General features: G+C 49.8%; 2 protein-coding genes across 10 annotated transcripts in view; both read left to right on the top strand.

Moving 5' to 3' along the window:
* Positions 1-13,819, top strand: part of SETD6 (SET domain containing 6, protein lysine methyltransferase) — a 63,335-nt gene that overhangs the window by 14,079 nt on the left and 35,437 nt on the right. The gene's annotated exons all lie outside the window — the stretch shown is intronic.
* Positions 1-13,819, top strand: part of NDRG4 (NDRG family member 4) — a 50,812-nt gene that overhangs the window by 14,684 nt on the left and 22,309 nt on the right. For all 9 annotated transcript variants that reach the window (XM_050773015.1, XM_050773017.1, XM_050773023.1 and 6 more), the window contains exon 2: positions 10,595-10,689. In XM_050773015.1, the coding sequence (XP_050628972.1) occupies positions 10,595-10,689 (95 nt within the window). The remainder of the gene's footprint in view (positions 1-10,594; positions 10,690-13,819) is intronic.

Raw genomic sequence — 13,819 nt, 5'->3', positions numbered from 1 at the left:
GAGACCGGGGCTTATTTCATCCCTTTGGCTTCGACCGTAAAAGGCAGCTGCCTCAAGGGGGCCGTCTATAGACCTACCCTCAGTGTGCATTCTCTTTCTCAGGATGTTCCTTGCTGAGAAAAAGAATTCAGCGATATTTCTCCTATTTGCTTTTGAAAGAAGAGAAATATGGCTCTGTTCCACCTGGCTCACCAGCAGTCAGAGTCCGAGGCCATCTCCCTTGTTCCCTGAACACTGCTGTTAATCCTGTTCCTTTTTTCAAGGCACCCACATTTCATATTGTTCAAGCACACATGCTCTACAAACAATTTGTGCAGTTAACACAGTCATCACAGGGTCCTTAGGCGACATACATCCTCCTCATCTTACGAAGATGACAGGATTAAGAGATTAAAGTACAGACAGGCATAGGAAATCACAAGGGTATTGATTGGGGAAGTGATAAGTGTCCATGAAATCTTCACAATTTATGTTCAGAGATTGCAGTAAAGACAGGCGTAAGAAATTATAAAAGTATTAATTTGGGGAACTAATAAATGTCCATGAAATCTTCACAATTTATGTTCTTCTGCCGCGGCTTCAGCCAGTCCCTCCTTTCGGGGTCCCTGACTTCCTGCAACAGTGATCCACCCGCCTTGGCCTCCCAAAGTGCTGGGATTACAGGCATGAGCCACCGCGCCTGGTCAGGATGACTCTTTCTTACAGGATAATTCTAATAAGCATAGAAGAGATTATGGAAATAGAAAATTATCTTTTTCCTTTTCCTCAGCAGGAAAAAAAAGAAAATTATCATTAGGCAACCATCCAAGTAATAATTGCTGTAGGCAAGAATCAATAGTTGTTAAAATTAGCAGGGGTAAGGGGGTGGAGGGGGTGAGGAAGTATGATGAGACATAGGATGTTTACATAGTGTCAAAGTATCTTCCCACACTGCTTACAAAGGGAAAAATAGTAACATTTCAGTGGAGAAACCTGGCAGAGAGCTCCTTATCAAGGGATCAAGGTTAACATCCTCTGTAACAAGACGGATTGACATAATGTGCCTGCTGATACAAACCGAGAAGGGCACCTCATTCTGTCATATTCTTGCCAAAAATTTATAACCTCAGTCTAATCATGAGAAAACAACAAACAAACCCAAAGCGAGGACATTCTACTGATTAACTGGCCAATACTTTTCAAAAGTGTCAAGGTCGGCTGGGCTGGTGGCTCACGCCTGTAATCCCAGCACTTTGGGAGGCCAAGGTGGCTGGATCACGAGGTCAGGAGTTTGAGACCAGCCTGGCCAATATGGTGAAACCCTGTTTCTACTAAAAATTCAAAAATTAGCTGGGCGTGGTGGTGGGCACCTGTAATCCCAGCTACTCAGGAGATTGAGGCAGGAGAATCACTTGAATGCAGGAGGGAGAGGTTGCATTGAGCCGAGATCACACCATTGCACTCCAGTACAAGACTCCATCTCAAAAAAAAATAATAATAATAAGTGTTAAGGTTATAAAAGATGGACTGATAAACTATCCAGGGAGACATACCAACTAAATATGATGTGGCATCCTGGGTTGGGTCCTAGACCCAAAAAAGGCATTATTGGGAAAACTGGTAAAATATATGTAAGTTCTGTATATTACCTAACAGTATGTATCAGTGTTTAATTTCCTGGTTTCTCAATTGTATTGTGGTTCTGTATCATGATAACATTGGGGGAAGCTGAGTGAAGGGTATGTGGGAAATTTCTGCATTTCTGTGCTTTTTTGGTTTTGTTTTTTGTTTTGTTGTAATTTTTTTGCAAGCCTAATGTTTTTCAAAATAACTTAAAAGGGGGAAAGTATTATGTCTTAATTTAACCGGCGGTGGGTTTTTTTTTTTTCTTATTGATTCATAAAAATTAGTGTCACTTGTAATCAGTGATATCTTAGATTTGATAAAATCTGGTGCACCGGATTAAAAAAAGAATCTCCCTTTTATACCCTTCCCCATATCCTTCCCCAGAGATAAGCATTGTTACAGTTTACCCTGAGTCTTTTGAGGATTTTTTTTGGAAGTTGCCAATATATATACTTGTTCAATGCATATAATTTTTATATAAATGAGATTATTTGGAGACAGAATCTCACTCTGTTGCCCAGGCTGGAGTACAATGGCGCGATCTCGGCTCACTGCAACCTTCGCCTCCCAGGTTCAAGCAACTCTCCTGCCTTGGCCTCCCAAAGTGCTGGGATTACAGGTGTGAGCCTGCACCCAGCCATAAATGGGATTAGTTTTACACATTATTTGGTGACATGCCTTTTTTTCTTAATTGCATATTTTAGAATGCTTTCCCGCTCTGTTTGAGTGGAACTGCCTTGTTTATTTAATGGCTGCATGGTCCTCCAGTGCGTAGATGTTCCATAATTTATTTCACCATCTTCCTGGTGCTCACTGAGGTGGTTTCCAGATGGCACTGCTCCACTCAGCTGTGCGGTGAGCACCCTTGTGTGCTGCCTCTTAGTGTACACGTGGGTGTTTTTCTTTAGGATAAATACCTAGACACAGAATTGCAGAATTGACAGATATTTGCATTTAACAGACTACCAAGTTGTTCTCCAAATAAAGCTGAACCCACTGCCATCCAGCCAGCAGCATGAGGGTGTGCCCATTTTCCCAGAACCTCACCAACCTTGCATATTATCCATCTTTTAGTAATTTGTGGTCTGTATGAAGAATGGTTCATTCGTTCATTTACTTATTTCATTGAACAGAAATGTTGAGTGTCTGCCCTGTGCCCAGCACTGTCATAGACACAGGGGACATCCCAGTGAACAAAACAGATGTAGTGCTTGTCCTCTAGGAGTGTCTGAGAAGCTGCGGTCTGAGCAGGTCATATTGCTCATTGTTTCACATGCATTTCTCTGACGGCCAGTGAGGCAGGGCAGATGCTTTGCCCTTGTTGTTTCTTCTCTGAATTCCCATCCCAGACCTTTGCCCACTTTTCCATTGAGTGCATAGTATTTTCTTTCTCCTTATTGAGCCCTAGAATGGGAGTGCTTTAAGGGATTTTGGCAAACGCCATGGGGAGACTGGAGACACAGGTAGGATTTGAGAGGAAGGAGAGAGCCCAGACCAACCTGCAGGAGGTGGGGAATGTGCTGAGGCTGCATCTGCCCCTCCAAGTTTTCTTTTGTTTGTTTGTTTGTTTTTGAGATGGAGTCTTGCTCTGTCACCCAGGCTGGAGTACAGTGGCAGGATCTCGGCTCACTGCAACCTCCGCCTCCCAGGTTCAAGTGATTCTCCTGCTTCAGCCTCCTGAGTAGCTGGGATTACAGGTGCCTGCCACCACACCCAGCTAATTCTTGAATTTTTAGTAGAAACAGGGTTTCACTGTGTTGGCCAGGCTGGTCTCAAACTCCTGACCTCAAGTGATCTGCCTGCCTTTGTCTCCCAAAGTGCTGGGATTACAGGCATGAGCTACCGCGCCCAGCCCTGCCCCCTCCAAGTTTTGTGGCCAAACTTACTGCCCTGGAAGCCTCTTGACAGCCAGCCCCATCAAACAGCCTCGTATCAGAGTGGCCTCACCACATTGGTGGTGTGCATTTGAATACTGTTTTATGCCTATAACTGACATTGGAACAGTGACATTTGAGCAACAAAAATGTTTATCCTGTGCTTTCCTATAGCTTTTGTGGGCGGGTCAGCCATGGAGATTTCTGGCCTGTCCTACATCTAATTTCCCAGTTATTAAGCCTGTGTGTGTTTGGACTCTGATGGGGTTGGACAGATGAACAAGATCAGGTCGCTGTCCTCTGGGAGGTGACAGTAGGGAGATTAAACCACTCATCCATGCATCAGTGGGTTAGCAAGACCATAGAGTCCCAGCCTGGCCAACATAGCGAAACCCCATCACTACTAAAAGTACAAAAATTAGCTGGACCTGGTGGCAGAATTCTGTAATCCCAGCTATGTTGGGAGGCTGAGGGATGAGAATTAACTTGGAATCAGAAGGTGGTGGTTGCAATGAGCTGAGATCGCACCACTGCACTCCATCCTAGGCAACAGAGTGAGACTCTATCTTAAAAAAGAAGAAAAAAGAAAGATGATAGAGTCCACACATGAGCATATGAGCTCCAGACCCAGACATCATGGGTTCAAATCCAGGTTCCGTCACTTACCAGTCGTAATACCTTGGGCTGGTGATGTCACCTCTGTATGCCTCACTTCCTCAGCTACAAAAGGAGGACAGTAGTAGTACCTACCTCTATGAGGAGTCAGGAGGAGTAAACGAGCTTATACATGTAAAATGCCTGGAACACGGCGTTCAGGAATATTAAGGACTGTTTTCCATATTGCTCCCCTTGTAGGGATATGGTGGGGAAAGGCATTCCAGGCAGAGGGAAGAGCATGAACAAAGGCATGTGCTTCCCGTGGGGAGGATGCGCCTACTGAGTCAGCCCGGGTCTTTAGCCAGGAGTGCCAGAATCCAAATACGGCTGCCTAAGATGGTGGAATGTGCTGGGGGTGTGTGTGTGTGCGCACGCGCATGTATGCAGGGTGGTGGTGTGGTTGGTGGGGGCATAGGGATTCATAGGCTCAACCCAAGGAAAAAGCAGAACTGGCCAAGTTCAAGTTTGGCGTAAATCAAGGAGCCATACCTAGAGAGAGAAATGGAGCCTGGGCTAGAGAAAGTAATGTCGCCCGCATCCTCCCATCCTGCCACCCAGCCAGGGAGGCAGAATGCATGTAGGCGGGTGGGAGCATGCACTCTGGATCCCCAGCCTGGGTCGGCCACAGGAGAACTTGCATCGGTCAGTCGCTCCTTCCTGTGCCTCTTATTTCTCATCTGTGAACTGGGAATCCCGAGAGAAGATGGAGTCCCTATCCCTGTCCCACCCTCAGTGCTGTCCCAGGCCTAGGAGATCAGGATAAGGACAGGGAGAGTAATAAGAGAGTCCAGCTCCCTGGACAGTTCCAGACCCCCTATATAGTGCAGTTGGAAGGTGATTCCCCAATTTCCGGGGTCCCAGATTTCTGGGGCTTCTTTTCCAACCAGGCACTGGTGTAGCGTCGGGTAGGGATGGTGGCCCGTGTATCACTGAGCACCAACTCTGATCCAAGCAGTAGAGATACACCAGGTCTGCGGTGCCTGGGTGCACAGGCCTGGACATGAGTCACACACTCCCACTCAGCCACATCCGGGGGAGGTACGGACCCCTCCCCCAGGGTGGAGCTGGCCAGACCTGGGTATGGCTCATTTCATTTGCCTGTCATTTCTCATAATAATGAGACCTTTTAACTCAGGAGTGTGGCATACTCAAGGCAGCGTGGACCAGACCTTGCCCCTGACCTGTGGGTCCCCTTCACCCCTGTGGTTGAAAGAACACTAGCCATTCCACAGTTCTACCTCTTCTTATTTGGTCTCTTCCTGTCCCACAGGCCTGGTTCCTCTGTCTGGCTTCTCCTGTATCCTCTAACTTCACTCCATTTATGTCCTACTCTCTTCTCTTTCAGTTCTAGCGTTTCTCACTGTGCAGCTATGGGGGCTGGCGTGGGGAGTGATCCTTCATGTGTAGCACTGTCCCCACATTGCATGACCCTTCTCACCCGTGGTCCCTGGGCACTGAATGTAGGACCCTCAGTCACTGAGACCACCCAAATTCTTCAATGTATTTTCATTTTTTTCTCTTCTCTTCTCTCTTTCCTTTCTCCCTCCCTCCCTCCCTCCCTCCCTCCCTTCTTTCTTTCCTTCCTTCCTTCCTTCATCTTTCTTTCCTTCTTTTCTTTGTTTTCTTTCCTTTCTTTCCTTCCTTCCTTTCTTTTCTTTCTTTTCCCCTCCCTCCCTCCCTCCCTCCCTCCCTTCCTTCCTTCCTTCCTTCCTTCCTTCCTTTCCTTCCTTCCTCCTTCCTTTCCTTCCTTTCCTTCCTTTCCTTCCTTTCCTTCCTTTCCTTCTTTCCTACTTTCTTCCTCAGAGTCTTGCTTTGTCACCCAGGCTGGAGTGCAGTGATGCAATCTCAGCTCACTGCAACCTCCACCTCCTGGGCTTAAGTAATTCTCCTGTCTCAGCCTCCCAAGTAGCTGGGATTACAGGCACCCACCATCACGCCCAGCTAATTTTTGAATTTTTAGTAGAGACAGGGTTTTGCCATGTTGGCTGGGCTGGTCTCGAACTCCTGGCTTCAAGTGATCTGCCTGCCTTGGCCCCCCAAAGTGCCAGGATTACAGGTGTGAGCCACCGCGCCCGGCCCCCCAGTGTATTTTCAAACACCCCCACCATCTCCTAGGACTACTGCACTTGTTCTCCCGATTCAGCAATTGCTTTTTTCTGTAGGATGTGTAACTACTGCTGATCAATTTAAGCATTTATGGGATAGTTCCAGGAATGACCATAGTCATTGCTTCTATTTTTAACCCTAATAAATCAGAGGATTCACCTGGCTGGGGTCTCAGCATGGAATCACAGTTACAGAAGCATAGCGGGAGGGGCCTGCTGGCTGCATGGTGGGAGCCGAGTGCTCCTGTTTGCCTTGAAAAAAGAAGAAGGAAAGGAGAAAAAACACAAATCAGCAACCAGAAGTGATTAAACTGAAATGCAATTCCTCTTAAGGAATCCACCCACACTAACACAGCACAGGAGCCCATTTCCACAGTCCCCGGTGCGCTTTTGCCCTTCAGGGGCCTCTCACATGTCACTGTCCCCCAGCCAAAGGGGCTGTTTCCTCTCCCTCATCCCTTGTACCATCCCTCCCCTGTGTACATCAGCTTCGCCCCTCTGCGTGCAGCTATGAATCTAACAGAAACGAGGAAAAAAACAAAAAACAAAACTCCAAAGTTATCTTAAATCGGCAGGGAAAGGCAAGGAACACCCTGATCATCTATGTGATTTTTGTTCCATTCAAATATGTACAAAAATCTTTCATTTAAAAGGCATTTTAGGCTGGGCATGGTGGCTCACACCAGTAATCCCAGTGCTTTGGGAGGCTGAGGTAGGAGGATTGCTTGAGCCCAGGAATTTGAGACCAGCCTGGCCAACATAGTGAGACCCCATCTCTACAAAAAATGAAAAAAAATAGTGGGGCTCTGGTGGCACACACCTGTGGTCCCAGCTACTTGGGAGGCTGAGGTGGGAGGATCACTTAAGCCCAGGAGTTTGAGGCTGCCGTGAGCGATGATTGTACCACTGTACTCCAGCCTGGAGTTCGCTTAGAGCAGAGCCAGGGTTTGTTTTGACCAAGACCCTCTGAGCAAACAAAAAAAGGTCATTTTTACACTTTAGGAGGCTGAGGCAGATGGATCACCTGAGGTCAAGAGTTCAAGACCAACCTGGCCAACATGGCAAAAACTCATTTCTACTAAAAATACAAAAAAAAAAAAAAGCTGGCGTGGTGGCAGGTGCCTGTAATCCCAACTACTTGGGAGGATGGAGCAGGAGAATCACTTGAACCCAGGAGGCAGAGGCTGCAGTGAGCCGAGATCATGGCACTGCACGCCAGCCTGGGTGACAGAGTAAGAATCCGTCTAAAAAAAAAAAGTTATTTATATATTTATTGTTTCTGTTGCACCTCAGACTTTTCTGAGGTGGGCAACATGATCTCATATTGCAAATAAGTGAGGCTTTGAGTGATTTGCCCAAAATAAAGCTAGCCATTGAATGATAGGGTAGAAATGATGGCCTGGCTTCAGTGGCTCCAGATCTTACCCCTGAGAAGTAGAAGCGCTGGGACTTACCCCAGGCCCATTCGGTGTTTACAGCTTCTGCCTGCCCAGCAGGTCCCTGCACACGCGTCTCCTGGAAGAGCTCTTGTCTTTGCACTGGGGGCTGGACAGGGCGGCTCCCGTCCCTTTAGGGAATAAGAGATCAAGAAGGGGGAAAGCATGACAGAGTGGAAAGAGCCATTGTTGGCCGCTTCATAGACCCTGGCGTCTTCCCACTTCTGTGCTACTTAACTCCTTGGGGACCTTAGCCAGGCTTCATGAGTACGACTCTCATTTTCTTATAACTTATCACATAGCTTCTTAAAAAAAAAAAAAAAAATCGTAACTTTCTTTAAAAGAAACTTCTCTGCCACCCTGCTGTGGAAATGTCTGCTCTGGCCTCTTTGTCCTGGAGCCCCGCAACTCCAGCCAAGCCCTGGACTGTCTGTTTTTCATGGGCTGAGCCATTCCCTGTTCTCTGGATGATGAGGTCTCTCTCTGCCCCCTTCCCCGCCACCACCTCCGTCACAGGCCATCTGTCCCTGCACTGCCCACTCTCAGCCCTTTTAATAGCATGGTCCTTGGGGAGGATGGTGTCCAGGGTGGTTTCATAACAGGCTGGGGGTGCGGGGCCACAGGGACACCCCAGGGCTACCAAGGACTTTAATTGAGATGGGTGTTCAGGAAAGCAGGTGGCTAAGATGTCCTGATGCAGAAGAGTTTTCCAAGGAGGCGACCCTTCTTTCAGCTCTCCCAGCCCCCATGCCCTGGATGGATGGGTGAGCGTGCACACATCAGAAAGGATGGAAATGGGAGCGGGAGAGCCTCAAGGATGCCTTTCTAAAAATACAGCCCATCTGCATTGTGTTAGCTGGTTTCCTCGGAAACCACTGGGAGCCGGGACTCCGGCATGGCACGTGCACAGGGACCCAGGCCTGCTTTTCTATTTATTGTAACAGGAATTTTCTTATTATATTAAATCATCTTTTATTATTGACACACAGTTTATCTTGTACCCTATTGATAGACTTTTTTTTTTTCAATTTTTTTCTCTATTGTAAATGGCACTGTGCTGAGAATTCTTATAGATAAATGATTTGTTGCCATCTCTGGTTTCTTTAGGCGATTTCTCCACGGGAGAGGATTGCTGAGTCTGAGAGTATGAACCTTTTAAATGATTTTAATTCATTTGCAAAACTGCCCTCCAAAAATATATGTCCATTTATATACTTACAAGCCATATAAGAAGTGCCTGTTTTAGTACACCTTTGCTAGCCATGTAAACTTTGCCAATGCCATTGGCAAAAAAAGAAAGAGCTATCCATTCATTCATTCGAGACAGGGTCTTGCTCTGTCACTCAGGCTGGAGTGGAGTGGTGTAATCATAGCTCCCTGTAACCTTGAACTCCTGGTCTCAAGTGATCCTCCCACCTCAGCCTCCTGAGTAGCTGGGACCATAGGCTGTCACCACCACACCCAGCTACTTTAGTTTTTTTCGTAGAGATGGGGTCTTGCTATGTTGTCCAGGTTGGTCCTGAACCTCTGGGGTCAAGTGCTCCTCCAGCCTTAGCTGCCCAAAATGCTGGGATTATAGGCATGAGCCACGGTGCGTGGCCAAAAAAAAAAAAAAAAGTATCTTAATTTAAATTTCTTTGACTTCTAGTGAGCTTGAATATTTTTCCATGTAGGTACTGGCCATTTTTAATTCTTTTATGAATTTCTAGATCATGTTCTTGGCTAGTTTTTCTCTTGGTGCATTCTGACCTCTGCCACCCTGAAATTGAGGGATGATGGTGCCGTTCCTAGAGGAATTATGGGGTCCTGGGACCCTCTGTCTTCCTTCCTCTACCACTGGCTGCTGCACACACACACACACGCACACAGACACACACACACACACACACACACACACACGCACACAGACACACACACACACACGCCTGCGTGTATGACCCATTCTTCTTCTGAGGTTCAGAAACCCTTGGAATTTCCCAGGCCCACCCTCTGGCAGCTGAGCAGCCCCTGTGTGTCACCTCCTCCCTGCTGGTGGCCTGAATTGAGACCTGCACCCCCGCTCTCAACATCCCTCAACCTGTGACACCACCAGAGTCTCTACTCCCACCCCTCCCTGGCCCATCTTCACACAGGCTCGTCTTGCGAGCCCTCCGGGGAGCTCTCAGCTCTGTTCCTCTCCAGTCTCTCTATCCTCCAGAGCCCCACTGTCCCCTTCAGACAGCAGAGGCCCTCGGCAGGGGACTCTGTCTGCGTCTGACCCTGTGTTTGGCCTCCCCGCACGTACCCTTCTGCTTCTCAATAAAGGCAGAATTTTGCTTGTAGTTGTTTTAGGAATCATGACGTTGCTTTTCTCTTTTATTTGGAAACATGTTTTAATTTTTAAGAGCAAATAATAGGCTGGGCGTGGTATCTCACACCTGAAATCTTAACACTTTGGGAGACCGAGGCGGGTGGATCACTTGAGGTCAGGAGTTTGAGACCAGGCTGACCAACATGTTGAAACCCCGTCTCTACTAAAAACACAAAACTTAGCAAGGTGGTGGTGCACACCCATAATCTCAGCTCCTTGGGAAGCTGAGGCGGGAGAATCGCTTGAACCCAGGAGGCGAAGGTTGCAGTGAGCCGAGATTGCGCCACTGCACTCCAGCCTGGGCGACAGAGCGAGACTCAGTGTTAAAAAAAAAAAAAAAAAACAAAAAACGAGAAAACAAATACTATAATGGTATCCCCCAAGCCAGACAGGCCGGGCTTGCAGATGGAGGCCTGGGGGCCCTGAGTGCCTGGGTGGGCAACGCTTGGGGGCCAGGGGGACAATGCGTCTGGTCCCCGCGCTCCTGCCCCAGCCCTGGCTTGCGCTGTCCTTCTCCGCCCGGGCGTCCCCGCCGCAGCAGACCTCAACCTTGCCCTCCCTCCCTAGGCCTCCTGCTCCACGACGTGACCATGGCCGGGCTGCAGGAGCTGCGATTCCCTGAGGAGAAGCCGCTGCTGCGGGGCCAGGACGCCACCGAGCTGGTGAGTTGGAGTCGCGCCTTTGAGGTCTTAGGGCCGAGCGCGCCACCTCGTGGCCAAGAGGGAGACCGCGCGCCTTCCCTGCAGCTGACCCTCCCCAGGGCCGGCCACCCCAAGAAGCCCTGTCCCTGCCTCGGGAGGGGGAGTTCCGGGAGGCCTGAGTGCCACGCAGACCCAGCCAGCCTCAAGGTGGCTTCAGCCATCTTTGAGGCTAAAGGTGCTACAGGAGAGTTATTCCCGCTTTAATGACAAGAAAACTGATGCACAGAGAGGTGAACCCAGTTGGCCAAGGTCACACAGCTAGTGGGGGAATGAGGCCGTATCAACCCCTGTTTGTGGACAGCCCAGGAGCCCCAAGAGGTAACAACCGGGCAGTGCTGGCCCCAGCAGAGCACGCTGCTCCCCCGTCTGTGCGTTCTTTTCCTTATCAGCCTCCCAAGCCTCTGTGGCACCTGGGCAGGTCTAACCAACAGTGCCACCCAGGGCAGTGGGACAGAGGCATCACAGGTTATGATTTTGTCCCAAAGACCCCTCCGTCATGGGACAAGGTGTTAGAGGCCAGAGTGACTTCCATGCCACCCTTTTTTGTTGTGACAACACCCTGTCCACCTTCCCTTTCCCTCCCTCCCAGTGCCATCATACTGGTGACTGTGACAGAAACCACTTTGCAAAAAGTATGGGTTCCCTGCTTGTTGGATTCTGAGGCATCAGGGCTGGGGTCCCTGCAAGTTATGCTGCCTAGACCCCCTCCTTTTACAGATGGGGAGGCCAGGAGCCCAGCCCCTCAAATCTACAGGGTGCTGTCCTCTGCCCTGCCCTGCCTCCCCAGCCTTCCATCACAAGGAGAGGAGCCCAGGAGCTGCTGAGCAGCCAGGATTGGAACTGTGCAGCCGGCCAGGGATCCAGGGATCCAACCACATGAGGTGGCAGTCCTGCCCCCAAGAAGAGTGCAGTGTTATCTTACAGACAGAACCTTGAGTTAACTGATAAGACGTGGCTTATCCGAGAGTAGCCACAGATAAGCTGCCCTGGTGGGGTGGCGACTGCACATTTTTCAAGTCCTTTATTCTAAGTTTACTTGCTCCCTGGTCTAAGCCTCCATCGGCTGTTGCCCCAGGATTCTTGCAGGATCCTCCTTGATAGTCTTTTTGCCTCTGCCTTTGCTCCGTACCCTTTAAAAATAAGCCATGAGCTGGGCATGGTGGCTCACACCTATAATCGCAGCACTTTGGGAGGCCAAGGTGCGCAGATCACATGAGGTCAGGAGTTCGAGACCAGCCTGGCCAACATGGTGAAACCCTGTTTCTACTAAAAATACAAAAATTAGCCGGGTGTGGTGGTGGACACCTGTAATCCCAGCTACTCAGGAGGCTGAATCACTTGAACCCGGGAGGTTCAACCCCAAGACTGCACTGCTGCACTCCAGCCTGGGCAACAGAGTAAGACTCTGTCTCAAAACATAAATAAATAAAAAGCAAGCCGTGTCAATTCTCTGCTTAACAAGCCATCTCAGTCAGAAATGGAACCCAGGATGCAATCTGCACCAGCTCCCCAGCCTGTCTCCCAAGCCCGTCCCCAGCTTGCTTCTCTCTAGCCTCCTTGAACATGCCCATCACATTCCCAGTGTATCTGCCTGGGATACACTAGCCCAGAAATTTGCAGGGCTGGCTCCACTCCTTGTTTTATTCGGGCCTCTGCTCAAATGCTCCCTTCTCAGAGAGTCCCTCTCTAACCCCTGGGTCTAATATTGAAACCCCAACACGCTCTGGCCCTGGCCGTGTCACTTAGCCTGGTTTGTGTGTGCCCCGCCCCACAGGTTCCCAGGACAGAGATCTATTCTGTTTTGCACCCCCAGGTCTCCCCAGTGCCCCACACAGCACACAGTGGGTTCTCAGTAAAAACATGGGCTGGGTGGAGGCCACAGATGGTGATACAGCTCTGAAGGAAGAAGTTTCTCAGAACTTTCTAAAAAGTCCCTCCTGCCCACTCCTGCCTGTGTCTTTCTTTCTGACTTCTCTTTTCCTTCTTTCTTTCTTTTTTTTTTTTTCTTCTGAAACAGGGTCTCACTCGGTCACCCAGGCTGGCGTGCAGTGGTGCCATCATAGCCCACTGCAGCCTCAGCTTCCTGGGCTCAAGTGATCCTCCTGCCTCAGCCTTCCGAGTAGCCAGGATCATAGGCATGTGCCACCACACCTGGCTAATTTTTCCATTTTGTAGAGATGAGTCTTGCTCTGTTGCCCAGACTGGTCTTGAACTTCTGGGTGCAAGTGATCCTCCCACCTCAGCCCTCCTAAGTGCTGCGATGACAGGCCCGAGCCTCTGTGCCTGCCTGCCAGCCTATCTTTTGAGGCATGAAAGCAGAGTTCTGCTGTGAGGGGCCCTCGGGGACCCCTGCATCCCATCACAAGTGCTGAAGTGTGCAGGTTGCGGGACAGCCGCACACAGGTGCTGCCTGCCGGTATGGGGTGTGCCTCTGTGCCCCGGCAGGGCCCCCTAGCACAATGGGGAGAGCTGAGGGCATCTTGGCCTGATAACTTCCATGCCTGTCTCTTCCAGTGCCCACCTCAGCTGGGCACCCTTCTCTGCCTCATTCTGGCCCAGCCCTCGCCGCCCCTCCCTCCCTGACTCAGCAGGCATACTCCTGCCTGTTCGTGCCCACTGAGCAGCCTGGCGCCACTGCAGGTAGTGTCTCTATCCACCCATCACCAGGACCAGAGTTTGCCACCATGACATCCTCACCCCTGCATGAGGGTCTCCGTTTCAGATCCTGTGGAGGCTTCTCCCCTCCTTCATGAGTCAGCACAGGCCCCAAGCTGTGGACCTGGGCACATCTGCTTTTTCCAAAGGCACCCTAAAAGCCCCATTCCTGCCAGACATGTTGGCTCACGCCTGTAATCCCAGCACTTTGGGAGCCCAAGGTGGGCCGGTCACCTGAGATCCGGAGTTCAAGACCAGCCTGGCCAACATGGCGAAACCCCATCTCTACTAAAATTACAAAAACTAGCTGGGCGTGGTGCTGTAATCCCTGCTATTCAGGAGGCTGAGGCAGGAGAATCGCTTGACCCTGGGAGGTGGAGGTTGTAGTGAGCCGAGATTGCACCACTACACTCTAGCCTGGGCGACAGAGCGAGAC

This window comes from Macaca thibetana, chromosome 20, assembly GCF_024542745.1.
Source record: "Macaca thibetana thibetana isolate TM-01 chromosome 20, ASM2454274v1, whole genome shotgun sequence".
NCBI classification, from domain to species: Eukaryota; Metazoa; Chordata; class Mammalia; order Primates; family Cercopithecidae; genus Macaca; species Macaca thibetana.
This window is presented reverse-complemented; position numbering and strand designations above follow the sequence as displayed.